At 41.3% G+C, this 26,011-nt stretch overlaps 1 protein-coding gene across 3 annotated transcripts in view; it reads right to left on the reverse strand.

The window, feature by feature from the left end:
• The window catches only part of igsf21a (immunoglobin superfamily, member 21a), a 168,681-nt gene that overhangs the window by 68,394 nt on the left and 74,276 nt on the right, over positions 1–26,011 (reverse strand). For all 3 annotated transcript variants that reach the window (XM_061689109.1, XM_061689108.1, XM_061689110.1), the window contains exons 3-4: positions 13,145–13,266; positions 2,414–2,532 (exon numbers count right to left, since the gene is read on the reverse strand). In XM_061689109.1, coding sequence (XP_061545093.1) covers positions 2,414–2,532; positions 13,145–13,266 — 241 coding nt within the window. The remainder of the gene's footprint in view (positions 1–2,413; positions 2,533–13,144; positions 13,267–26,011) is intronic.

The raw sequence follows: 26,011 nt of genomic DNA on the forward strand, positions 1-26,011 counted from the left end.
CTTCCAAATACCGACGTATTCTCCTTCCTCAATGTTGTGGAAAGATTTTTGGTTTGTTTAAAAAAGACAATAACACAGCGGTTAGCAGACCGCACCCTTGGGTTCTCAAGGTTAAATTTAAGACTGAGGAGACAAATGACCTTTCCTTGTCAGCTTTCCAACGTAGCGTAGGAATCACTTTGGGTAATAACAAATAATGACCCAATCTCCAACAATGGCAAAAGACATATTGATTCCTTTCGGCCGCAAAGCCTGAAATTACGACCTTAGCTTCATGAAGATGGATACGTCTCTGTCCGCACGATGAAATATCTATTTTATGTGATTGGTGATGGGTCAGAACCCCCACCCCGACATAATTGAATCACAATATATTGAAATGCCACGTTAATGTCCTGAAACGTCAGTCCCACAAAAATCCCACAGACAAGGGTCACTTCATACTCATAAATATACAAATAAGGAAACAGGCACATTTTTACAGCAACCAGTGTGGCATTACTCAAGTTGTTCACGTATTCTTAAGTCTTGTTGAACACCTAATTACTAGGAGTGAATACATTTACAATTACTATTTACAATGTTTCTAAAAAGAAAGGATCCAGGATGTGGCAAGGGGCTTCTAAAATAAATATCTGATATAAATAAATATGCCAGGAGTTCCTACGATGCAACATGGATGGAAATAAAAAACTAGCAACAAGCGACTTCATTTACATGCAAACTGAGATTCTCCTCTGCGAGCGGTCTAGGCGCACTTGTTCGGCGCCCACCAGCGTTTGGATGCTGGCGTTGATCAAACTCTGATCAAAAGGAATCAGGAGAGAGAGGGGGGGAAAAAAATTAATACAATTTGGACTCAATCAACGCTGTCAAGTGTGATTTTTTTTTTTTATTGTAATGAAACAAAAGACGATTGGGAACGGTAGATGAACTTGCTGCGTCACCACCTCACCATTTACTAATCGTGTGTTTGTTGTATTCTATAGGTTTGCATCCTCGTGAATTGTCTTCGAGTGTTAAAATAAATGGCTTGGTGTGGCTTCATTTATATTCATGCGCCGCCATAGAGAGTAATAGCTGGCGGTACTTATGGGCGTACAGTGCAATGTAGAAAAAGGATGTTCATAATTATGTCGCTGGAACTGTCTGGGGGTATTACTGTGCTTTTAAAAAAGCCAATATAATCTTAATTACTTTATATTTAAGATCTATACATTATTACACTGCAGGAGTCATTGTTATAGCTTGAGTTGCAAATGTGCACGATACTAAGGCGAAAAAGTTCATAGTGGATTCAACACTGGCGAAAAAAAGCAAGGTCTTTTCCAACATTGCAGGCGATAAAGGACACCAGCAGAAGGTAGCAACAGTTCAGGGTTTAGCCTTTTAAAATTGGATGACTGCATTTCTTGGCAGGCGGAATCATTAAAATGATCATTCTTATTTATGAAGCCCTTTAAAAAATTAAAATACTCTGTGTATTGCTTGCTATTAATTAAACTTTTTTCCTCTCCCTGTCCCTGGCTCTTTCAATTTCTTTGCTTCCTTCCACTCTTCTACTTCCTATTGAACTTGACACACTAATAGGTTATGAATAATTCTGTTTCAGTTTAGACGGCAATTAGCCACCATGCCAGAGGCCATTCGTCTCCGTCTCCAGCCGAGCGGTAATTTAGGACCCAGCTGAGTCGGGGGACGCTTCGGTCGTCGCGACGACTGCATCATTCACTTTCTTTGTGCGCAACGCGTACAACGAGAAGCACCCGGTGAGGAGACCCTCGGCCGACACTTACAACTTTGACAAGGAGAGTTGGGATTTAACTTGGGTCCGGTAGGCACAACCTCAAGCTAGTTTTAGCGTAGGTAGCGTAGCTGTGGTCTGGGAACCAAATAATGACCTTGAATATAGTCCAAACGTTTGAGAGATATTTAAAGACAGTCAGCAGGCTTGTCTTGTCTGGGTCAAATATCTTGGCCTTGAAATCAAATCTGTAGAAACCAAGGTCAGGACAGAGACGTGTGTGTGTGTGTGTGTGCGCGCGTGTGTGTGTGTGTGTGTGTGTGTGTGTGTGTGTGTGTGCTCAGCATAATGTCACAATGTAATGCAATGCAATGCAATCGAATACAGTATTTCCAAAATGTACCATTCTTACAGTGTTACAGGAAAAGCCCCAAAATACACAGCGATTCCAGAAATTGGCAAGTTTTTCATCAAATAGCTGAGGATGGTGCTCCACAGAAAAAAAGTCACTGGTGAATTTGTGAATAGCAAATCAGGAATAAGCGGGGATTCACTGTGGATGAGAAAGCAAATCTTTTCCTTGGATCATAGCCAGGATTAGCCACGAGCTAGTGAGTAGAGCATGTTGATTTTGTTTTCAAAGTCTGACCAAAAGAGGATAGTACTCACACATGACGGTGAGGAAAACATTCCCTGACGCCAGCACGACCTTCTCCCTGGTTGCCCGGTCGTAGATGCCCACGTGGCATTCGTACGGTCCATTGTCTGAGATCCGAACCTCCGGGAGCCTGGGAAAACATTTCAATTATGTTAAGTTGTTACATTACAAATAACTGAACATGCATGATTTTGGAAGTCCGAGTACCCGGAGAAAACCCAAACAAGCACGAGGAGAACATGCAAATTCCACAACAATTCCATGAATAAGAATCGTCTAAAGACATGGATATTACAAAAACATGCTGTGTCGTTAAGCAGAAATCTAGCATTTCACAGCCAATCAGCTCAAAAGGTTCATCCAAGGTCGTTTGCACTTGGTAATGAAAACAGCTTTTGTTTTGTTTTGTCTTGCTGGTCTTTAAAAAGTAAATATTGGCGGCGTGGTCTAAAGATGAAGAAGGTGTTTTGAAGGACAGTTATGGCGGCCATTGGAGATACTTGTGAAAACTTGTTCGAAATCATGTTTTCATTGGTTTAGCTACATTTTGCATGCATTCGAAGTTGGTAGGAAATATGAACAGTACATGTGCGTTTCTTGAAATAATCAAATGACCAAAAGAAAATCAAGCATGGATTACATATGCAAAGCAAAGCAAATTTAGTTATATAGCGCGTTGCATACACGAGGTAACTCAATGTGCTTTACATGATTCAAAGCCATAAAAAAAAAAAACAGCTTGTAAATATTTAAAACAAAGAGAAAAAAATAAAAGTACAATTACAACAGTGTACAGTGGAAGAAATATACAACCCCAATTCCAATGAAGTCGGGACGTTGTGTTAAACATAAATAAAAACCGAATACAATGATTTGCAAATCATGTTCGACCTATATTAAATTGAATACACTACAAAGACAAGATATTTAATGTTCAAACTGATAAACTTGATTGTTTTTAGCAAATAATCATGAACTTAGAATTTTATGGCTGCAACACGTTCCAAAAAAGCTGGGACAGGGTCATGTTTACCACTGTGTTACATCACCTTTTCTTTTCACAACATTCAATAAACGTTTGGGAATTGAGGACACTAATTATTGAAACTTTGTAGTCGGAATTCTTTCCCATTCTTGCTTGATGTACAGCTTCAGCTGTTCAACAGTCCGGGGTCTCCATTGTCGTATTTTACGCTTCATAATGCGCCACACATTTTCAATGGGAGACAGGTCTGGACTCCAGGCAGGCCAGTCTAGTACCCGCACTCTTTTACTACGAAGCCACGCAGTTGTAACATGTGCAGAATGTGGTGTGGCATTGTCTTGCTGAAATAAGCAGGGGCGTCCGTGAAAAAGACATTGCTTGGATGGCAGCGTATATTTCTCCAAAACCTGTATGTACCTTTCAGCATTAATGGTGCCTTCACAGGTGTGTAAGTTACCCATGCCATTGGCACTAACACAGCCCCATACCATCACAGATGCTGGCTTTTGAACTTTGCATGCATAACAGTCCGGATGGTTCTTTTCCTCGTTGGCCCGGAGGACATGACATCAACAATTTTCATAAACAATTTGAAACGTGGAATGGTCGGACCACAGAACACTTTTCCATTCTGCATCAGTCCATCTTAGATGAGCTCGGGCCTAGAGAAGCTGGCTTGTTGATAAATGGCTTTTGCTTTGCATAGTAGAGTTTCAAGTTGCACTTACGGATGTAGCGCCGAACAGTATTGACTGACATTGGTTTTCTGAAGTGTTCCTGAGGCCATGCAGTGATATCCTTTACACATTGATGTCGGTTTTTGATGCAGTGCCGCCTGAGGGATCGAAGGTCACGGGCATTCAATGTTGGCATTCAATGTTGGTTTTCTTTAAACTCCTTTTCTACCCAATCATGGCACCCACCTGTTCCCAATTAGCCTGTTCACCTGTGGGATGTTCCAAACAGGTGTTTGATGAGCATTCCTCAACTTTCTACCTGTCCCATCTTTTTTGGAACGTGTTGCAGCCATAAAATTCTAAGTTAATGATTATTTGCTAAAAACAATCAAGTTTATCAGCTTGAACATTAAACATCTTGTCTTTGTAGTTTATTCAATTAAATCTGCAACATTTGCACAATCAACATTGTCCCAGATTAACACGCTACTAGTCACTTTAAACTGCATACATTCCTTGAAGTCTCTGCGCCGTTTGCACAATGGTCATTGCAGCCGGACTATTGCGAGATTAGTCATTAAACTAGTGCTAGAGGACTCGGCATCTTTTTGCACAATTGTCAAAAAAAAAATAATAATTGTACCGGCATTACCAGATAACTAGGAACCCTTTATTGCTCAGTGACTGTTTTTCACTATGTCTCCAAAGTGTTCTCTGTCAATTGACTGTCTGCTGTTGTACTAGAGCGGCTCCAACTACCGGAGACAAATTCCTTGTGTGTTTTTTGGACATACTTGGCAAATAAAGATGATTCTGATTCTGATATAGGTCGAACATGATTTGCAAATAATTGTATTCTGTTTTTATTTATGTTTAACACAACGTCCCAACTTCATTGGAATTAGGGTTGTAATTTAAAAGTGGAAATGCTCTAAAAAGCATGAGATAAAAATAATAACTCCTTTCCCCCAGGTAGGACCTGACCATTTAAGGACTGTTCCATTTAGTCCTACCCACGTTTCCAACCTGTTCAGCAGTATATTATGAGCCACCGTATCAAAAGCCGCACTGAGGTCCAACAAGACCAGAAGTGACACCTTTCCCGAGTCAGTATTCAACCTTATATCATTTAGAACTTTGACAAGAGCAGATTCTGTACCGTGATTTGTTCAGAAACCTGATTGAAATTTGTCAAAAAGTCCATTTAAGTTCAAGAAACCGCTGAGCTGATTAAATATAACTCTCAACAATCTTGGCTATGAAAGGGAGATTTGAGATGGGTCTACAGCTTGCTTACATGGAAGCGTCTAGCGTTCTATTTTTTAGAAGATGCTTAAGGACAGCTACTTTAAGAGCTTTAGGAAACTCGCCTGACTGAAGTGAGCAATTTGCTTATTTGCTGGAAATCAGCTAGCACAGACTTCACAATAGCTTTGAAAAAGTCAGATGGTATTGAGTCAACAAAGCTCGTTGATGGTTTCAGCTGCTGAACCGTTTTCTCTTCAGTATGGTCAACTGTATAATATTCTGACATGGTAATAAGAGTTTTTCCTTGGTGGCTTCAGATGTCGTATCATTTAATAATTTTGCTGATTTGTGATGATAGTTAACCGAATGGATTGTATTTTTTCACTAAAATATGAACAAGTTCATTAATCAACAACAACAGTTAAAGAATACAGTGGCTTCAACTATAAGTTGTTCCAAAAAGAAACAGGACAGTTTCCGAGCTATTGCCCAGGACATAAATATTTAGTAATAACGACAAGGTCATCCGCTGTGCCTCGATGTTATCTCGTCCTCGTTCGTGCTGCTGGTCCACAGCCACTGCCGGAAAGTGTGTATTTACGAGGAGAACGAGCTCCCTTGACGCAATCCTTGTCACTGCTGGGATGCATTGTCCGCATACTCAACATCTAACCATGGGCTTTACATGCTAATTTAGGCTGCTTCGGTGTGACTGACTGAAATAGCTGTAACGCTGATGGAAATAGCACATCAGAGTCAAAGAAGATGCCGAACGAATTCCAAACAGTTTAATTCCAAACTTGTACGAAGCTCCAGACGTCCCTCGGCAACATCTGCTACCACAATTATGACCTTCAAGCCTCTACTTTTCATTCATCCATGGACAGCAATCATCAGGAATGAATCAATTAGAGGTAGTTCAATTGGAGCGGACTGTTTCCGATTGTCAGGCCGGGGTATACCCCGCCTCTCGCCACAAGAAAGCCGGGATTAGCACCAGCGTCATCATAGCCCTGAACAGAATATACGTAGTGGATTGGAATGGATTGATGGACGTATGTTTCTGATGTTTCATGTGAACCCGCACAATGAATTATATCTTATACGCAACTGACTCTGTGTTGGTGAGAAATTGCATTTTGTATTTACTTTGGTTCTATTTGTGAGAATAAAATTGGCTTGATGATCAGAAAGTGGTCAGATACTGTTTTACGAATGGCCCAAAATCTCTGATTATTAGGTGAAGGGTATCACCAAAATTATATTAATTCATTTTCTTTAAATCTTTAACCTGGCTGAAGCCTTGGGTCCTATGTATGCTGCAAGGCCCCTGGCAACACAATTCTACCATTCATCCATCCGTCCACCTAATCCCTATCCTTCCAAATTCTTCCATTAATCAAGCGAACCTCCATTCATTGATGCTAAGACAACACAAGTAGTATTCATCATATTTGAGATAAGACTCGCTAGAAACAAATACTTGTGAAATGATGACCAAATGTTTGAAAAAGCAAAGTATATATTAAAAAAAAGTGAGCACCTCGAGACATGAAGTGAGATTGTCTCAACCTCTTCCTCGAGGGATAAGTGTAAAACAGTCCAATTTTTTTTCCCCTCTCGCCATTGTATAAAATGATGAGCATAGCACTGTGAGTCTCTCCGGAGGGGAGCTAATTGGCTTTGTCTTGGCTGGCTACATCTGAGTAAACGCTGATGTAGCCCGTTGCTTTCTTTTTAAACACAAAGCCCTATCTGGTATCCACAATCCTGCCTGACTGCAGCATTCATGGATTCAAACTGAGATCAGAGCGACGAGAACCGGAGAACATCAAGGCGAGGATATACACCGCCTGCCAGGAGAAGGGTGAGGAGGCCACAAAGGACCCTCCAAGTAACCACAGCGACTTCAGATAGACTGACCAGTGGTCTCTAAAAGTTTGATTGTGAGAAGGAGGACCTGAAACACAGATTCTTGTTAAATAATTTACTACTGTTCTATGAAATTTTGAGCATCTGCTCTTTTGAAACCATAGATTTCATGGTAGTAGATTGAGGATAAGACGCATTGTCTTCTTTCCCTATAAATAACTGAATAGACTTAACTGAGCTGTAAAGTGAATTAGCAGTACAAGGATAACGTTAGGGCACACTTGTAGCCCCTGAGAATGCCCGATCTCGTCTGATTTCAGAAGCTAAGCAGGGTCGGTCCTGATTAGTACTTGAATGGAAGACCACCGAGGAATACCAGGTGCTAGGGTTGGGCAGTAGGCCAATCACCTGCTCTCGTAAAAACCTACGGATTACCAAAATCGCAATTGTGTGTCTCATGGCACTGAGCGCTCTAAATAACAAACTAATTAACTATTTTAGCTGTCACCGAGTTGAAGGTTCAGGCTAGGGTTTCAAGAGTGTCTAATCCCTGACCCTTAATGCCAAACCCTGACCACAAACCCTACCCCCTCAACTCAGAGACAGCTACAAAAGTGCCTTCACCCTTAACCCTAACACATCGGCTGAACCCTCAACTCAGTGACAGCTACAAAACTGTCTTAATCCTAATCCTAAAGCATTATCTGAACACAAACCTCTAACCCTAATCCCTCACCATCCTAACCCTAAAACGAACCACCTAACATCTAACACTAACATCAACTCAGAGACAGCTACAAGAGTGCCCCGAACGGTAGCCCTTAACTCTAACACCTAACCCCTAACCCTGACCTTCAACTCAGAGATGGCTACAAGAGAGCCAAATAAACACTTACAGCAGTCTAGTGCCTCCATGAGTGGTTTGAACTGGTAAAAGAACAAATTCTCACTTTTGTAGGTCTTGAAATGTATCCATTCATCCATCCAGCTCCTGTACCACTTATCCTGTCCAGGACCAAAAAGCTCTATCCCACTGGTATACGCTTAACTGATCATCTGTCAATCACATGGCACACAGTCTTCACTGAAAGTAACATTTCAGGATTATGGCGGAAAGTTGGCATCCACATGCAAAAGCTTGGGGAGAACAGGAAAATTTGACAATCAAAGTCCCGCTCAAATACACAATCAATTCCATAATGATTCTGCCGTGAGGCAATGGTGCTAACCACTCAACCACTGTGATGCTCAAGATGTGCAATCATTCAAGTCTTAATCGAAAAGTCATTCCAGGTCTTGAAAAGCACTGCACAGGAGAGTCTGTTGCAAAAATAGGCGAACCACGCTGTTATTGCACTTAACATGAAGAATGAAAAGAGTGAACAAATGTGTATTGGGCGCCTGGGCAGGATGTGTTTGGTAAATTGGAGACAAATGACGCTCATTGTGAATACGGCAATTAGTGATTTTATTTTATTTTTTTCAAAAACACAATCAACTCGTAACCACGGCGTAAGGACAAGAAAACCCACAGATACAATAAATTCAGCTCCTCACTCTAAGTGTGCTAATATTTTGTTTCCCTTGGTGGGAAAAGATATTGGCAAAACAAATATTTTTGCAGGGGAACCGTGGCGAGAACACCACAGAGGGGAATCGATTGCCCTCCCACAGGGGTTGTATCGGAAAGCTCTTTTCTATTTAGTAGGCCTGTCCGCACGGCATATGGGACTGACTAAATGGAGCATGAAACAGTGCCGCTCCTTCTGTCAATCCCTACATCAAAATAACAAGCCCGCCATCACATATTCCTTCAGGGGCACAGCTTTATGGGTGAAGAAGGTCAAAGCGGCCAGAGGAGGTTGGCTTCGGCATGCAAAGAGAGGCGCGTAATCACTCGTGTCTTCTGGAGGAAGGAACACAAAGCAAAAACGATGAGGATAATGCGAGCACCGAGGGAGGTGTGATTGGTTTTGCTAAGATTACACTAAGCGCTGATGTTGCCTGTCTCACTGTTCCTTTACCCAAAGCTGCGGTTCTGCTGTTTGCTAGCCTAAGTGCCGCATTCAAAGATTCAAATCCTGCACGAATGCAGGGGGACCAAGCTTGGTGATAAAACAGAGAAAGAATTATTGGAAGGAGAATAAATCACAACACAAGTGCAGACTTTTCAGTGATCCCAGCGCTTCATAAATCCTAATTCGGTCCCGCTGCTCAGATACGTGTAGACACAATAGCGAAGAATGTGGAGATAAAAATCCTCTCGTCAGGGTACCGATCCCAGTCGTAGGGTATCTAAAGGGTAAAGCGAGACACCATTCAGTCTATTGATTGGTCTGTTGACAATGGTCACTTAGAGTGAGCACAGGAATGGAATGGGAAGACCAAAAGTAACTTTTAGTAAAGTGCATGTGAAGTTTTCTGTTTGGCTGCAATATGTTGTATTTTATTATTGAGTTGTTTGCTCAAGGACAGATAATGGTACTTTTGCGCACCTGCATTGAATACATAAGCAAATCATGTTGAGCTTTTTTAAACAAAATTTAAATTGCCACTTTTGTGTGGAAAACCAAACACATAATGCCTGTGGTGTAATGCACAATGAACCACGCAGACTTCCTGGTAATCTGAGGTTGAGCACAAGAGGTCCTTCAAACCTTGAGTGTCATCAGATCCATGCTAGTGCTGTTATGTTTGTTTGCAAGGGCTAATCTGAGCCCTGCCACTTGAAAAGAAAGAAAAAAAACTCACAGATGCTCTGCTGCTCTTCTACGTATTAAAAGGTTGCGTGTAATGGCCGTCAGAGCAAAGCGGCGGCGAGCCATGTCGCATGAAGTCCATATCAGTGTCACATCATCTGAAGCTATTTAATCATTGGACAGGCGTCGAGCAGCCACAATGTCTTCCATGATTGTGATTTATTTTATGGGGAAGAAAAAAAAGGTGAGAGGCCCATCAAGAGGAAGCTCTTTTGCTTTATGAAACATAAATATTGATTTCTGGCTTGCAGGCACGATAATGACTTTATCAAAAGCAACATTTTGAGTGTTTATGATGTTAACACTGTTGTGTGCAATTAATTGTGCGGTGTTAATGTGGTCTCAAGAGCTGTCTAAAGAAGCAAATATAACCTCAGCTACAGTCAGTTGGGCTGCACTCAGAAAGTCTTTTCCAATGGAAACATTCTGCATCAAAGCATGTGTTCCGAACATTCAGAGATTCTCCCATCCCTTTAGAGTATTTCAAAAATAAAAATCAATTTATTGACTGTAGGGGTGGGGCTATACCGATTATTATCCCATCAATCGTTCGTGTAATCGGATAATTGATTTTGCGATGTTTACATTTCCGTATCAGTCATAGACATGTATGCCCGTTCTGCTTTTCAAAGACACATTGCAGTTTCTTATTTTTTTTAAAATGAGATACATTGTTTTGCGCACTCTTTCCTCCTTCCTCCTTATTTCTAAATGAGTCTGCAGTAACATTAGTCGGTGTGGAAACAATCACTGCGAAGTCTCAAAGCAGACATTTTGCTGTGCCTTTTTTTCCTCATCAAATTATTGAAGTTATTCAAATAGTCATTGCAGACCTATTTGATTGTTCATTTCCCCCCATAGTCGATAAAGCACATTTAGCCAAATTCCAATTACTAATGCTAAGATAAGCCTCTGTGTGTGATGAGCTAAAAAGGCAACATTTTGCAACAACAACAACAACAACAAATAACAAAAAAAACCCTTTAAAATGCATTTTAAAGTAGTCAGGGGTTAAGGGCCAAATAATATATAATTTTCATAATAATCAGTACTTTTGTAAGATGCCGCTGAAGGAGATTGTCCCAAGCTGACCACACAGGCCAACTGCGCTTATCAAAATGTGAGTAAAGGTCAGTGCGGCCTGGTTTCTATTTGCATGCTCATTTTTAAATCAGACTTTTTCCCCGGTGTTTCGTCGAGGCTCTTTTTATGAGTGCGTATTTTTGTGTGTGTCTGCGTGCGTTGTAATGATGCTACCCTCCCAAAGGGATAGTAAGCTTGTCCAGATAAATCATCCTCAGTTGGGCAGCCGCACCAAACAAGAGCAGAGGGGGGGGAGGGGTGGACAAAGCCATATAAACAGGACAACGCACAACGAGAAAGACGTTAGCGCGAGCTGGACCTGCGATGAAACACGATGACGAGCGGTATTGTTACAAAAGCTTGCCCGACTCAAATGAAGCCGTAAGTTTGACATATGGTCCGGACTTCTAATGCGTTGCTGAACATATCTGAGCCCAGCAGTAGGCCAAAGCAGCAGAGACTAAAAAGGAAGAGACAGCCAGCCAGATGTTAGGCCAAGCATTGAGACTCAAGACATCCCATAAAAGATGCCTAAAACATGTTTCCATTACTCTCACTTTGTCTTCCTCTAACTCGCACAGACTCTCATAGAAACCTGTTAATGAGTATGTAGCGCGAACCTTAACAGGGATTTAAGCACCACTAAGAGAACACCGGGGACAGATGTTTGCTAATTCCCAAAGACTGAACCGGCCTATCCTTAACAGAGTCGGTAATTAGTGTTTACCCAAGCACAATGTCCTTACTGATGGAATTTCAGGCTCAGGTTGGCAAGCCTATCGGTCCCAGGACCTGGTCCTGAAGGGAAATGCCTTTCTATACGGCCTCATTCTAATGTTTCTTTATGCAAATGTAATTACTGGAGTTCACGGTATGCACTTAGGAAACTGCAGTCTGTCATTGGAGAGTTTGAAAGTACACTAAGAGTTAGATTAAGTCAAACTCGCCGAGAACATCAAACCGAACGGGACTCCAATACGCCCATTTGTGTCAGCAAATGTTTATCCAACAGAATCACTGAATAAAGAAGTAGTTACATATATAGAGTGGCTACCAGAGGAAGTACATTGCCCTTGCACAAAACTTTGGCAATATCACAAAAGATGGGAAAAATGGATGTCCTATCAAAAAGAATCTTGTAAATTCTATAACACATTCACTGCTAGGGATGTTTATACTTGTTAGCTTGAATCCAACCATTAACTGCCACAGACGTATATTTCATAGAAATACATTTTTCAACTTGGAAGAAGGTCTCAAGCCAGCAAAATTCTGGTTTGTTAACTACTGTAATGACTAACAGAGCTCTGTAGATGGCAGTGTTGCATCGCTTTAGATGTGATATCAGCACAGCTTTTGAGGAGACGATAAAGATTAGGCGGTGAATCGCAACTTGTCATGCCAACATGTTGGAAGTCGGACAAGTTTAGGCACTTCACACTTGAACCAAATATGGATTTAGAGTAGGTAGTAGAAAGCGTGCGTCCCGACGGTGGGAAACGGTGACACAGTTCATGGAGTGAATCACGAGCGGCGTGTAAAAAAGCCAAAAGTTCAACTCGAGTCATGCGGCGAGCCAGCATCGCACATGGTGCGTTTCTTAGTTGTACATCTGTAAATAAGTTACTATTTTGCCATCAAAAGCCCTTTCTTAAAATTGTTTTTTTTTGTTTTGTTTCATAGTTTGAGGCGTCACAACAGCAAAACATATCAGCGTCAAAAGTCACGGTTCTGCTTGACATGTTTCTTATCACAAAAAGCTCGGTCAGAAACTTTTTGTTGTTGTTGCCACCAACCCATGTTCTTCCGCTGATTATGAAAGAATGCAAATGTATAAACAAATGTTTTTGTTCTGGTGAAAGAACAACTGTTCTACTGTTTCTTTTTGTAGGTGCTTATATAGTTACAGAACACAATGTACTTGAAAGATCAGTCAAAATGCTTTAAAACACAATATGGGAAAATCTGCTTTGAAAAAAGCTCACAGTCAACAAGTTAAGATGGGCAAGCGTCATAAAGTAGCGGTTCCATATTTCATCTTACAAAAAGAGAGAGAGAAAAATGGCGAGGTTAATACATGGTGGGTCAGTTCAACAGCTTGTTGCAAACGAGGCTCACCGGACAGTTGTCTGGTACACGAGGTCCTCACGCTTGCGGTAGTCCTCCATGTGAGAGTAGTTGGTATTAAACATGGCGTCGTAGGTGAAGATTTTCTGTTTGATGGTGCCGCCGTCTGTGACCTGTGAAGCAAGAAAAAAAAAAAGGGAAGAGAGAGAGGACAATCGTGATTCATCTGCTGATGGATGGGACAGGGCCAACCTTTTTTGCACCGAACGCTCTGCCGACGCACAACCTGTTGTCCACGAGGCCCGCAGTGGAGGACATGCGTGTAATTGCTTCATTGATTAATGTGCTGGAATGATAAGCCTGTAGATCTCGAAGCGAAGCGAGTTAACAGCTGCTTATTGGATCGCATCTGGGATCTTTCCGGAGTGCGCATGGTTAAACCTTCACGACATGCGAGGCATTGAGTGTGTCGCTTTCTGGACAAATAATGGCTTTCAGAGGAGGATATTCAAAACACTGCTCTCATCTTTTTTTTTCTTTCCCGGGCAGCGGGATGGATGATGGAGTAGTTCTTTCCTTCCTCTAATATCCACAGGATTGCTAAAGTCACTTAGCATGTGAATGACAGTGAATGCTTCTCTTCCCCGCAAGCCTCAAGCTGCCATAAAGAAAAAAAAAAAAGGCTGTCAGGATTTTAATGGAGCCGCTAATGCCGCTTTGAAGAAGGAAATCGTTTGGTGGGCCTGGATGCAAGCCCTCTTTGCCTTCTTCTAGTTTAGAAGGTATCATTCACATCCAGTCAATCCCCTTTGCTGGGGTAAACAATGGCAAGGCCTTTCTTGATTAGCTATTAAAATGCAGACATGAAGACAAAGCCAAATTGTGTTTACACGAGAAAACAATTGTTCTACGTGCACCATGGCCAACTCGTAGAACCGCTTGCCTCCGGAGAAAGCTCACCGCCTCGGGAGAGACGACAGTGCACAAACAACTAAAAGTACGAACGTGGACTTAAATAACAGATGAGTTTAAGTCACATGCGAGTCTCGAGTCAAGTCATTTCGTCTAGGGTAAGTCACTGGTTATCGCAAGTTTCTTTGATGAAAATGTGCAAAGGTCGGGTCTCAAAACTTGTTTTCGTCAAGTCACAAGTCATCAAAAAGTGACTGGAGTCGAGGTCGGGTCGCAATGACTGGAGTGCCCATCTCTGGTAAACTGGCTTCATGCCAGTCACCAGGAAGAGGCGACGGATACTTTGACACACTGAAAATGTGACAACGCTTTGGCGGATTTTTTTGGACGGATATGCTCAGGCGGCTTCCGCTCAGGAAGCAACATACCGCCCAACGCTAAAAGCGAATCGGTGTTTGAAAATCCTGTTGCAACCCCATGCACATTCATGACAGAAATGGACCTCTGGACCAGTATATATTTCAGTCAGAGGTGACTTAGAGGAAACGCATTTACGTAACATAAAACCTTTGTTTTTTTAGACTTGAGCTATACACAATCAATTTAATGTACAGACATGGTCCATTTCCATTTTCAGTAACATGTCTTGTTTTGGGGGGGCGGGGGGCGATGGGCGGGGTTGGGGGAGTAAACTATGAATTTGATTGGATATTTCATAGGACATAGTTGAACGAGAGCACACACACACACATTTTGTGTTGTTGACATTTTCTTGGCCTTGTTTTTACAGTAGTGTTTTTGAAAATGGCAGGAGCATAGTTCTCAGTCTCAACTCATCGGATTGGATTTCAACTACGAGAAGTTGAGCTCTATCCAACTCCTCGGGCAGCATTATTCTGTTCAATTCGACACTTGCATCCAATGCAGGAACTATGAACATTCAGTTATTCTAAACAAAGTTTTTTTTGTTTTTTTTTTAAATAACAATCAATATTTACGCTTCCTGAAGGAACTCAAATAAAAAAGGAACATATTGTCTAAAAAAAATATATATATTTTTTTGTACTGTTGTTGCTGCTGCTCGAACCTTCATTGCTGTGAGTGACACCTCCCAAGGGATTAATAATATCTACCTATATACAGTATCCACAGACCCCAAGACCAAGACCCCCTAGATGGATTAATTTCTGTTACATATCCGTCTGCCCACTGTTATTGGAAAATGTAAATGTCAAACATCATTAGTGTAATTTTAGATAAACCAATCTATTTTGTGCTGGGAGTAAATACTGAACTACAACCCTGCAAAATGCAATGTGGATGTTTGCTGCACACTGCACACAAGAAGTCTTAATTATCGTGCACGAACCAGTGCGAATCCAAAAAAGTACTTGGCTTTGGTCAGAGGGGTCGTGTACACGTGAGCGAATGAGGGAGCTGTCAAATGGCACCGGTGTAAAATGGCACGGAGTCACTCTTTGCCATTTTGCCGGTGTTAAAAATAGAAGCGGGCACAAAGTGAAGGGAGCAATAACGGCGGCCGCGAGGTGGGAACATATTTAGAGGGGTGGGATGGGTCTACAACCAATCACATTTAATATGTTCAGAAGCTCATATGTTAACCTAAGTAGGCCATTACCAATATCATCGCCTGATTGCACCATGGTTAAATCATGTCATCTTTACACGTCATCAGAAGAAATGTTGCACAGGGCGAACGGCTGCCTCACGCTTACACAGGAGTCAGCTACCTAAAATATCACACGTGAACTCACATCATGTGCCGAACATTCACAACAACAATAGGGACAGGGAAACAGGTCTTTTTTTATGATTAGAGTGAACAAAATCAAGTATTTAGGGTTCAAGTCCCCCCCAAAAAGGCTGAAGAAGCCATTCCTGAAAAGACAAGAGAAATTCTTCCATTTTAGTTTGAAGCAGCCATTTATTTTATGTCATTTTGGCCATCACCAAGCAACCTTCAAACACAAATTGTCTTCAGGATTGTTTGAAAATTAAGACCGTGAGGTCAGTTTCACTTAGCAACATAAAAGTTGGTAGGCGTGTCTATTTTGAGTAAAAGTCTGAAAGACGACACGCCTGAAAAGACACAGGAAGTCTGCCATTTTGGTTTGAAGCAGCCATTTGAGCCTCATTTTGCCTTTTTCCAGGAGTCTTCGAATTCAAACTTGGGGTTGGGATTTTTTTTTTCAAAAACCAGCACCTGAAGCCCCCCCAACAAAAGCAAACAAAAAAAAAATTAAAGAAGCCATGCCTGAAAGGACACAGGAAGTCTGTTCGAAGAAGTTCGAAACGCGGCTATGCCTTTCCCGCATTTGCGTGAGTTTTGTCCAAGTACTCTGGCTTCCTCCCACGTTTCAAAAACATGCATATTCATGGGGACTAAATTGTTCATAGGTGTAGCCATCTACGACCCTAACAAGGAGAAAATGGACTACAAATTAGAGACTTCCTGATTGATGCACATCAAAGAATGTGCAAAGAATCCCCCCCGCCCCGATCTCAATTGCTTGGCAAGAGGCTCCAGATCATAATGTGTGAGGGCGGGTGGAAATTCAATTGGGAAGGCGTGAGGGGATGATGAATAGCATCTGATTGCGGTAAAGTAGCGTCAGTCGAGGAAGGGAAACCTTCCCAGCGATTGTTTAGCAGAATCTAGGCCACGGCGTGCACACAATGCATAGCACCTCCCCAACATTCGGCGGCATTAAAGAGTCACGAGACATTCCCTCATCTGGCCGGCAGCAGATAGTGGATTTGGAAGGTGAGAAGCGAGTCCGCAACAGGTAGCCAACAATGGGGCTGGGGGGGTGCGGTGACCGCTCAAGGATCTCGCTGGACGCACCTGAAGCGGCTTCTACATTGATGTCTCACGTATTTTATGAGCAAGGGGGTTAACCAGAACGCTGCCAGTGTGCCCGTGCGCTATTTAAAGCCACGGCTGTACAGGCAGCCGCTGGAGGAAATTCGGACTAATTCGCCACAGGCCGACTGTGAGCTATTCAACCTGAATTCCTTCATCATCACCGCAGGCCGGAATCACCACAGCTAGTCCTTTTACGGTTCAGTAATCCCCTGCTATTCGTGAGGGGATAGGGACTGAGCTCTGCAACGAATGGATAGCAAAAAAACTGGGAGTAATTGCCTAACAAAAACATTTGTAAATTGTTTTTTTGTTTTGTTTTTTATAAGAAGATTAGCATTCCATAATGTTGTACTTTTCAAAACATACAGTAATGACAATTTAATAGAATGTAAATGATTAAACCGTTTTTGTTAGTTTTTTCTTCAATTCAGTGGACATTGTGCTGCTCCTCCTTCTTAAGGTAAATGGCTCGATTTGATTTCGAGAAAAATGCATCTGAAGTGCATGTTTACTCCTCCCCAGCATACAAAGCTTTCCTCTCAGCGGAGTTGTATAACTTCGACATACTTCCTTGACGCCAATTACGATTTACTTGGGGTTGTTGGGGTTTGGTGGCATCTTGGGCATTTTCAGAAAGAGCTTTAAAAAACACAACCCCCCCCCTCTTCCCCCCCAAATGCAATTATAATGGACATCAATTACTCGCGGATTTTAGCTCTTCGCGGTCCGGCCCGGTCCCTATCCCCCGCGAATAGCGAGGGTCCACTGTACTAAACGAGCTCACAATTAGCAGCTCTCTAAGTGTGTACTTTGTCTTTTAATATGCACAGGGGAATCACAGCTTTAAATATTAAATCCCACTTTGCGAGCATTTTCTTTGTGATCTCTAAATCTATACGAGTCTCAAATGTCCATGAGAATCTGCTTCATTCTTACAATAATTATCAAACAAAAAGGTCTCAATGAGATTTATTTCTTTTGAGCGCCTCATTAGCAGCCCGAGACACGCCGCAACAAAGGCGATGATCAGAGTTTTGTCATGAACCAGCTTGGTACATTTTTGTCCTTTCCATGCTAATTTGCCTAATGTTATTATCACATTAAGTGTCTTTCTGAAACAGATGAGGGGTGGGGAGGGAAGGGGTGGCGAGTCGCATAGGGAGGCATTGTCTTTTTGTAAAATAGCTAAGTACTCATAACATTTAGACATTACAATTCTAGATGTGAAGCTCAGGCATGGTTTTCTTGTCTTACTATTAACCATACCACTGTATAGGACAGTGCTTCTCAATTGTTTTCTGTTACGACCCTCCCTCCCAGGAAGAAGAAAAAAATTTGCGACCCTCCCACCCGCAGCCCCCGCGAGTGCACCTCTATATAACATTGTATACAAAGGATAATCTAATCTAATCCTTATAAACATTGAAGAAAGTACAAAAGAAAGAGATGAGCATTGACTTTACATAGAGTATGAGCAGGTCCCAAGGTACAGTGTTTTGCAAGAAAATTGTGCTCTATTGCAATAATCACAGAACACAGTAGGGGTATTATAGCAAACATAGAACAGTGGAGTGTGGCATATTGCAAGCTTTTACATTGCGTTATCGATTCAGTCAAATTGTTTTCTTACGATGTAGTATATTTTGTAATTAGCTGATGGGAGGACAATGCACTATTAGTCACTGGGGATATCAACACACTGACGTCTCCGAACAAAAACAAAGCAAAACGCACGTCTGCAATTTGGGTGTGAAGCGGCCATTTCCAGGAGTCCTTGGGATATTTGGAAAATCCAGCCAGTTTCACTTGGTGTCATGACATTTGGTAGACAAGTCTATCATGAGTAGAGCCAGAAAAAGTCTCAAAAGCCGTTCTTGGAAAGAAACAGGAAGTCTACCATTTTGGGATGAAGCGGCTATTTTAGGGTCATTTTGGCCATTTCCAGGCATCCGTCAATGACAAAATACATGACTTGAAGTGTACACTTACTTGACCGATGGGCGAGGCTAACTAGCATCCTGGAAATATTTAACTGATTTTCATTGCATGGCAGTGAATTTAGATTGCTTTGGATGAAACACACAACTAAAAAAGAAATGTTTGTCACCCAGGCTCCAGATACGTTTTTTAGCTAGACATTGGTGTTTTTCCAATGCAATATTAGCGCGGAAAAAACAGGTTGCGGTTGGCGGCCGCGTGGAGCTGCCAGATTACATGTGCGGATTAGGGACCTGCCCACGTGGGAAAGCGTGCCACCGACGGGAGCAGAGCGATTGCGTCGGGCTCCGCCACCGTGGTATCACTCAGACATTTAGCTGTTATGCAAGCGTGTTATTGAACGCCATCTGAGACACGCGGGCGCGCTTAATATAGCAGCCATTGTGAGCGAGACGGTCCGTCAGCAGCGAGGAGGTGAGGATCGAAGCAAAGTAGGTCGGCTGCTATGTTTCTTATTGTGAGAGCGCTCACAGGGCACAACATTAGGTACACCTGCTGATGTATAGAGATGGATCACCAATTCTGCCTTTCAAGAGAGATCATGAACACTCAGTTTCTATTATATCAGCATCTACATATATGTTATATTTATTGTTTTCCTTTTCCTTATTAATGAAATAACGGGTTGATATATTGCAGAAATGCACACTGACAATATCAGAGAGGTATTAATTGTTGATTAATTGTTTGTTGCCGGTGCTGCAATTGCTGCGTTGATTATCCTCCTTGGGAATTGAGAACAAAATTAATTTCCAAGACCAGTTATACTAATCAACTCAAAATTGGGCACGCGTGTGTATCATAACAGTTGCAAGGACACGTGCACAAAATCAAACAGGAAGTCAGCCATTTTGGTTTGAAGCTGCCATTTTTGGCAAATTCCAGGGCTCGTACAAATTCCTCCTGGGGAATTTGCCTCAATGACTTCCAACCAGAAGCAGGTATCCTAGACAGATGGACGACATTAAATTGTGATTATTATGATTATTTGTTTCAATATGGACGGAGGGAGCTTGGTGTCAAAGTTGGGCCCGAATATTGCTGCTTAAATTGTGGTTTTACTTTGTTTCTAAGGTTTTCGCGAAATGGTCAAAATAATAGAAATAGCTTACAGTATCATGGACCGCTAAGATCTAAAACCTAAAAAATAAACCCGTTAAATTAATACCACTCGGATGGTTTCAATAAAAAGTGGGCTTTATTCCTTTTGAAAAAGCAAAGTTGGAATATATTGAATGTCATTAGTCTATGTAGGTTTACCTTATCGTTTGGCTGGTGTACATTTTCATTTCTTTCCATTTAATATACTTCAATGTCCCCAATTCGGTGTGGACTCTGCTCGTCCTGCAGTACACACCAGAAACATACATTTGACAGCGCACAGCAAAAGATGCCCATTTAAAAATCAAATCACAGGCATGCAAACGTCAATATGTTTCCAGTGGTGCCAGACTCGAATTCCCAGAGTCACACTTCTGCAGAGTCACCCCAACGCTAATTAGCAAACAATACAACATCGCAAAGTTATTCCGGGCTGACTCCGTCTGTAAACGAGAATCATTTGAAGAACTTCAGCTAATTAATAGGCTGCCAAGCTCATTGTTGCTTGAGTATGGAATTTCTTTTCAAAGGAAGGTAGATGAAAACACCTGATTTATCAACGTTTACACCTGAAATTAGCTTTCATTTCAGCCGGTGAGTGACATATTTTTTTAAGCCTAAGCAGGGACGATGAGGGGAAATGAGATGCGGCGGCAAACACTCGTCCTTAATCCGTTTGAAAAATCAATGACTGTTTGGTGACTCGGAGTTCTCTCACCTGACGACGACATGTCGAGCGGGAAGAATTGCAGTAAAACATCGAAGCCATTTTTGTGACTTACACATGACTCATCATTGATTTGTTGATATTGTTGTTCCTATTTTAACGACCCGCCCCCAAAAGACTCGCAAAATCATGTGAAAAACTGACAAATAACAAGGTAACCTTTGACCCCAGATACTTCACATGTTCCACTAGGGATGATGAAAGACAGAGAAGTGTTCTTGCTTTGATGGGGAGAGCTAGGGCACGACACATTGAGGAACGTTGGCAACAAACTATTATCTGGGACAGTACATTGTACTCAGATGTGCTGTGTACATAGATTTTAATTAGTGAGACGTAAAAACATTATTACACGATCCAGCAAATGTACCCTAATGGGACAGGGGGCCAGATTGCAGTTAAAATGAATACTGTAGTGTTGTTGCTTGGACAGAACTCAATAACCAACGGAAAGTTAAGACATTCGTAGAAATTTGAGGAAACTGAAATCTTGCAGATCATTGATAAACTCATCTAAGAATAATTGACCTTTAATCTCTGCCTGGACAAACATATTTGGGCTGTCAAACTCTTAACAGTGTTCTTGCTTTGATGCAAACAAGTTAACTACCGGAACTCTGAGGAACAACATCTGCAACAATCTGATAAATATTTCAGGGGGGAAAAAAATAACGAAAAATTGTCTCCTACAGAGAACGCGAGCAAAAGATCTTTTGAAAGAAGAAAACGGATGGAGAGAATATATCGATGTATAGATGGAAAAAAAATATGTAAGATGGTCGATGGAGAGAAGATGATGTGATCGATGGACAGATGAGACGAGAGATAATAATAATAATAGAGGAGAGACGGTAGGTGGAACTATAGCTGAAAAGAAGATAAATCAAATACATTTCTATTGTGATCATCTGACGTAGCCCATTCTGGTAAAAAATTCACTGAGATGGATCGCAACAAAAGCATAAATACAGCAAATAAACGTGCAGAAAAGCGCATTGAGACCATTTGACCAAGCTGTAATTGAATGACACCTCCTCCATGTGTGTAGTCATTCTTCTCCTTTACAATAAGCGTGCCTCAAGTCACTCTTCTTTCACCCGTTTCACCGCAGAGCTACAATATCCCTGGCTTCACCTTCAGCGACGACACTTCACGGCCAAACGGCGACTTACAGCGTAGCGCGTCCGCCACTGCGGTTATCTCCAGGCTCATTTAAGGTCCCGATATTCAGACTCACAGGTGTATGAAAATAAAAGAAAGAAGAAGAAAAAAGAAAATACGATGTAAACAAGCTAGCTAGCTGGCAAACTGTTAGCATGGTGAACAAGTGTTTTTTGAGCTGCTCGACCTAGCTAAAGAAAGTTCCACACGAACAACCGAAAGAAATCTGTGATAATAAATTAACTATTCAGTACTTTATACTGTATTCTCATTAGTTTAAGCGTTAGTTTGTTTGCTCTGTTGATAGCATTGTTTTAGCCTTGCTAGTCCAGACAGCTTTTGTTCTCGTGTTGTCTTATTGGTGCGCCTGTCGCCATATTTACGTCTATTTTACTCATCTACTTATTCATACCGTGAGAGAAATTACATTAATTAAGCATGCTTTTCTTTTTTTTTCTTTTTTTTTAAATGATATGACAAATTATTTTGCGGACGTTTGAGAACGACAGATTGTGGACAAACATACGATATGTAAAGTCAACGCTCTCAGTGTAAGTGCTTAAATCGTGAGCATTGACTTTCCCCTGTGTGTTTAATGGACTTTAAAAACTGTATACGCCCAATTCAAGGCATTGACTGTTCATGTTTTTAATTATTATTTTGCTGCCGATGGAGTCTGTAACATTTTGTAGTTTCGCCTTCACACAACAAATGAGCTCAAAAGAGATCATTTCAAGTACACCGCAGATGGGTCTCCAAAACAAGCGGGGGGGCCTTCGCGGGCAAGACAAGTCTGCCTATGTTTGCGGCCTTCTTGTTTTTCTTCCCTGCATGGCTTACCCTGCAGTCACAGCCTACAAATGCTGCTTGACGGACGCACAAGGAGCGCTCTTCGAGCCATTCAATCATGAAGCTGCTGGAGAGCGCATCGCAATGCTAAAATAGACCATTTTACCCCACTTTTCAAAATGTTATGAGTGAGTTTATCATGATAAAGCGTCGTCTTTGTTCGCACTAGGAGGATATTTATCACTGGGACAATTCTCAGACAAATATCGTCTGAAAGCACAAAGTTCTTTGAAGGATAAAAAAGGCGCGATTTAATTTACCCTTGGGAAACTAGTGAAGTCTGTGCACTGAAGATGACTATAGTGTAAGGTTGGAAATACTTGCTGGAAAACACTAAAATGGAGATTAATTTTAAGTTAACAGTAATAGTCAGTCAAGATATGGCCCTTGAACACAATTTAAAAAAAAAAAAAAAGTATCGCCAGTCTACATCAATGACTTCAAATGAATTCAATGAAATTGTCAGTCTAGATAAAGTGTTTGGCACCAAGACTTAAAGTCAATTCATTGATTTGTTTCTAAACACGTATACATGTTTGAAGATGGTTGCTGAAAACGTGTAAAGACTGAGAACCATGTAGTAGTACTCACTTGTGGAAAGATGGTGCCAAACTGGTTTTCACCGTTTCAGTTTTCCTGATTGTTTGGGCGTGATAAAAAACATTCGCACACACATTCACACCTACGGGCAATTTAGAGTCTTCAATCAACCTACCATGCATGTTTTTGGGATGTGGGAGGAAACCGCAGTGCCCGGAGAAAACCCACGCAGGCACGGGGGGAACATGCCAACGCCGCACAGGCGGGGCCGGGATTTGAACCCCGGTCCTCAGAAATGTGAGGCAGACGCTCTAACCAGACAGTCACCGTGCCGCCGCTTTCATAATTGCCTCATGAAAATTTGATGACTTTCCATGTGTTGTGTGAAAATGATAGCGTCGGCTATAACCGAAGTTTTTCATGCAACTCTAAAGAATGGCTTTGTTTTCGTTTTTTTTTTCTTTTGGTTTCCGTATTTCTCTGTCCGTGCGACACTCGGCGTCGAAATCATTTCATGCTTAAGTACGATTTTCAAATCCTTCATGTGGCAAGGACCCTTTAACATTTTTAGACGTGCTTGATGTAAATTGGGGAGGCAGACACAGGCGCACGTAATTAACTCCAAATAACTGTTTCAAGGGTGACTCGGGCGTGGAGCTATGCTGAGCTAATAAACTAACGATTTCATATTAAAATGCTTTTATTTGACTTATTCACACACACGCACAAGTCATCTCGTTGTTTCACTGCCTTACAATGCAGTTAATGGCACGCAGAATGTAAATACATACACAAACACACGACACAATATATTACTTGCACAAAACCTTTATTTGCCATGCGTAGCAAATCTATATAAATTGAACCCTCCTTGCTTTGCCGCTTTTCATTGGCAGTTCGAGGGGGGAAAAAAATGTCTAAGAATTACACCTTCCTATGACAACTGCTGAAAATGGAGAACTGTATCCTGTAGCGAACAGATGAGAACTATATGGAAGAAATTGTCTCAAACACAAACATGTTTGGTGACAAATAATAAGAATGCATGGATAGACAAGTGTCTTTCCGTGCTACAGAATGGAAACTAAAGATTTGAGGAAAATTGGCACAATTTGTTTCCGTGACCACCGAAAACACGTATGTATCATCCCAACTTTTGACTACAGCTTCTTCTTCTGACTGAAATGCTCATTTTATGAAAAAAATAAATGTAAATCTTTAATTATTATTAATTATTACATATTTAAAAATGGAAACATTTAAAAAATATATAAAAATAACACCAGGGGGGGAAAAAAAACACCGTTTTGTAATAAACGTGATAGACTGTCATTTGAAAAAAAAGAAAAATTTAGAAAAACAAATAAGGGGGAAAACAATGCATTAGGCCTAATTGTGTAATTATTATGATAAAATTAAAAAGTAATAGAACATTTTTAAATATAATATCACTGGGCAAAAACTACATAATCGTGCAACTATCATGAGAGACTTCCATTGGAAATAATAACAATAATAATAATAATAATAATTTTTCAAACAAAACAAAAGGGAAAAACAATTGTGTATTAACTATGACTTTTCAAAAAGAAAATGAATAAAATCTCAAGGGACAATGTAAATATTTAAGTATTAGGCTCTATGTTATCTATTTTTTAAAATCAATTAAAAAAAATGTCCATAGAAGGTATCATTCCAACTTAAACGATGCGATGTTTGGTAACTCAAGCAAGATGTCGTTTTCTTCATTCCCCGAAAAGTAGTGATTTTGGAGTTGCGAGGTTTCCGCCCGACAGCGACGATACACTTTTATTTTCACTTCTACTTTAATGTTGGTCATTACGGTGGCAGCTATGTATTTCAGGAGGTGATACTCGATGTAAAGAGCTTGAGAACCACTGAGCATTCGAATGCTTTAAACGGGGGAATTTGGTGCCCCAGGTGGGAACAATGTGCATTGCATTGCATCGCTCCTTATTTTGAGACTGCTGAGGCAAAGATCCCACGCGGTCTCGATGAACAGCTAATGGGACACGATTTGATGTGGCGTCCCCGTCCTCCCCCGGGCACGTCGTCTTTGCAATGTGCTGGACTAATGATGTGCCCCTGAAACATGACTTCTCAAACGCTCGACACAAAACACTTTGTAAGGTAGAGCCGCCCTCCTGAAGCTCACTCTCTGCTGCCTTTTGTTCTCACATCGGCAGGAGAAGAAACCGCCAAAAACGTCAAAATGGCTTGCGGGGACTTAGGGCCTCACTGAAAAGAATTAGGGGTGCACTTGATGTTGGTACAGTGAGGTTGCCACGATAAATTGCTTATCGATTAGTTTGGTAACACATTATAAAGCCATATGTGTATGTATATACATATGCACAGTATATGTACTTTATGCATATTTAAGTTAATCAATAGATGAGAAAAGCTATTTCGCCACTGTTTGCCAGCGAGACGGTAAGCCCACATTCATAGTTAAAAGTGTTCATGAAGGTTTATTCATAACTTTCAAAAACCTTTGAACATTATTAACCACCAGATGCTTATGCGCTAGCAAGTCCGGAGAATAAAGGCAGAACTTTTTAAAAATGTTTTTAAAAAATGCCTTTTGTTCTCACATACGCAAGAGAATAAACAATCTGAAAGAAAACGTTCTAACGGCTTGTGGTGAGATGACGTCGTACGAGAGGAGATTCTGGGCCACACTGAAACCAATTAGGCGTGCCCTTGACAATGAGGTTACCGC

Source organism: Phycodurus eques, chromosome 10, assembly GCF_024500275.1.
Source record: "Phycodurus eques isolate BA_2022a chromosome 10, UOR_Pequ_1.1, whole genome shotgun sequence".
NCBI lineage: Eukaryota > Metazoa > Chordata > Actinopteri > Syngnathiformes > Syngnathidae > Phycodurus > Phycodurus eques.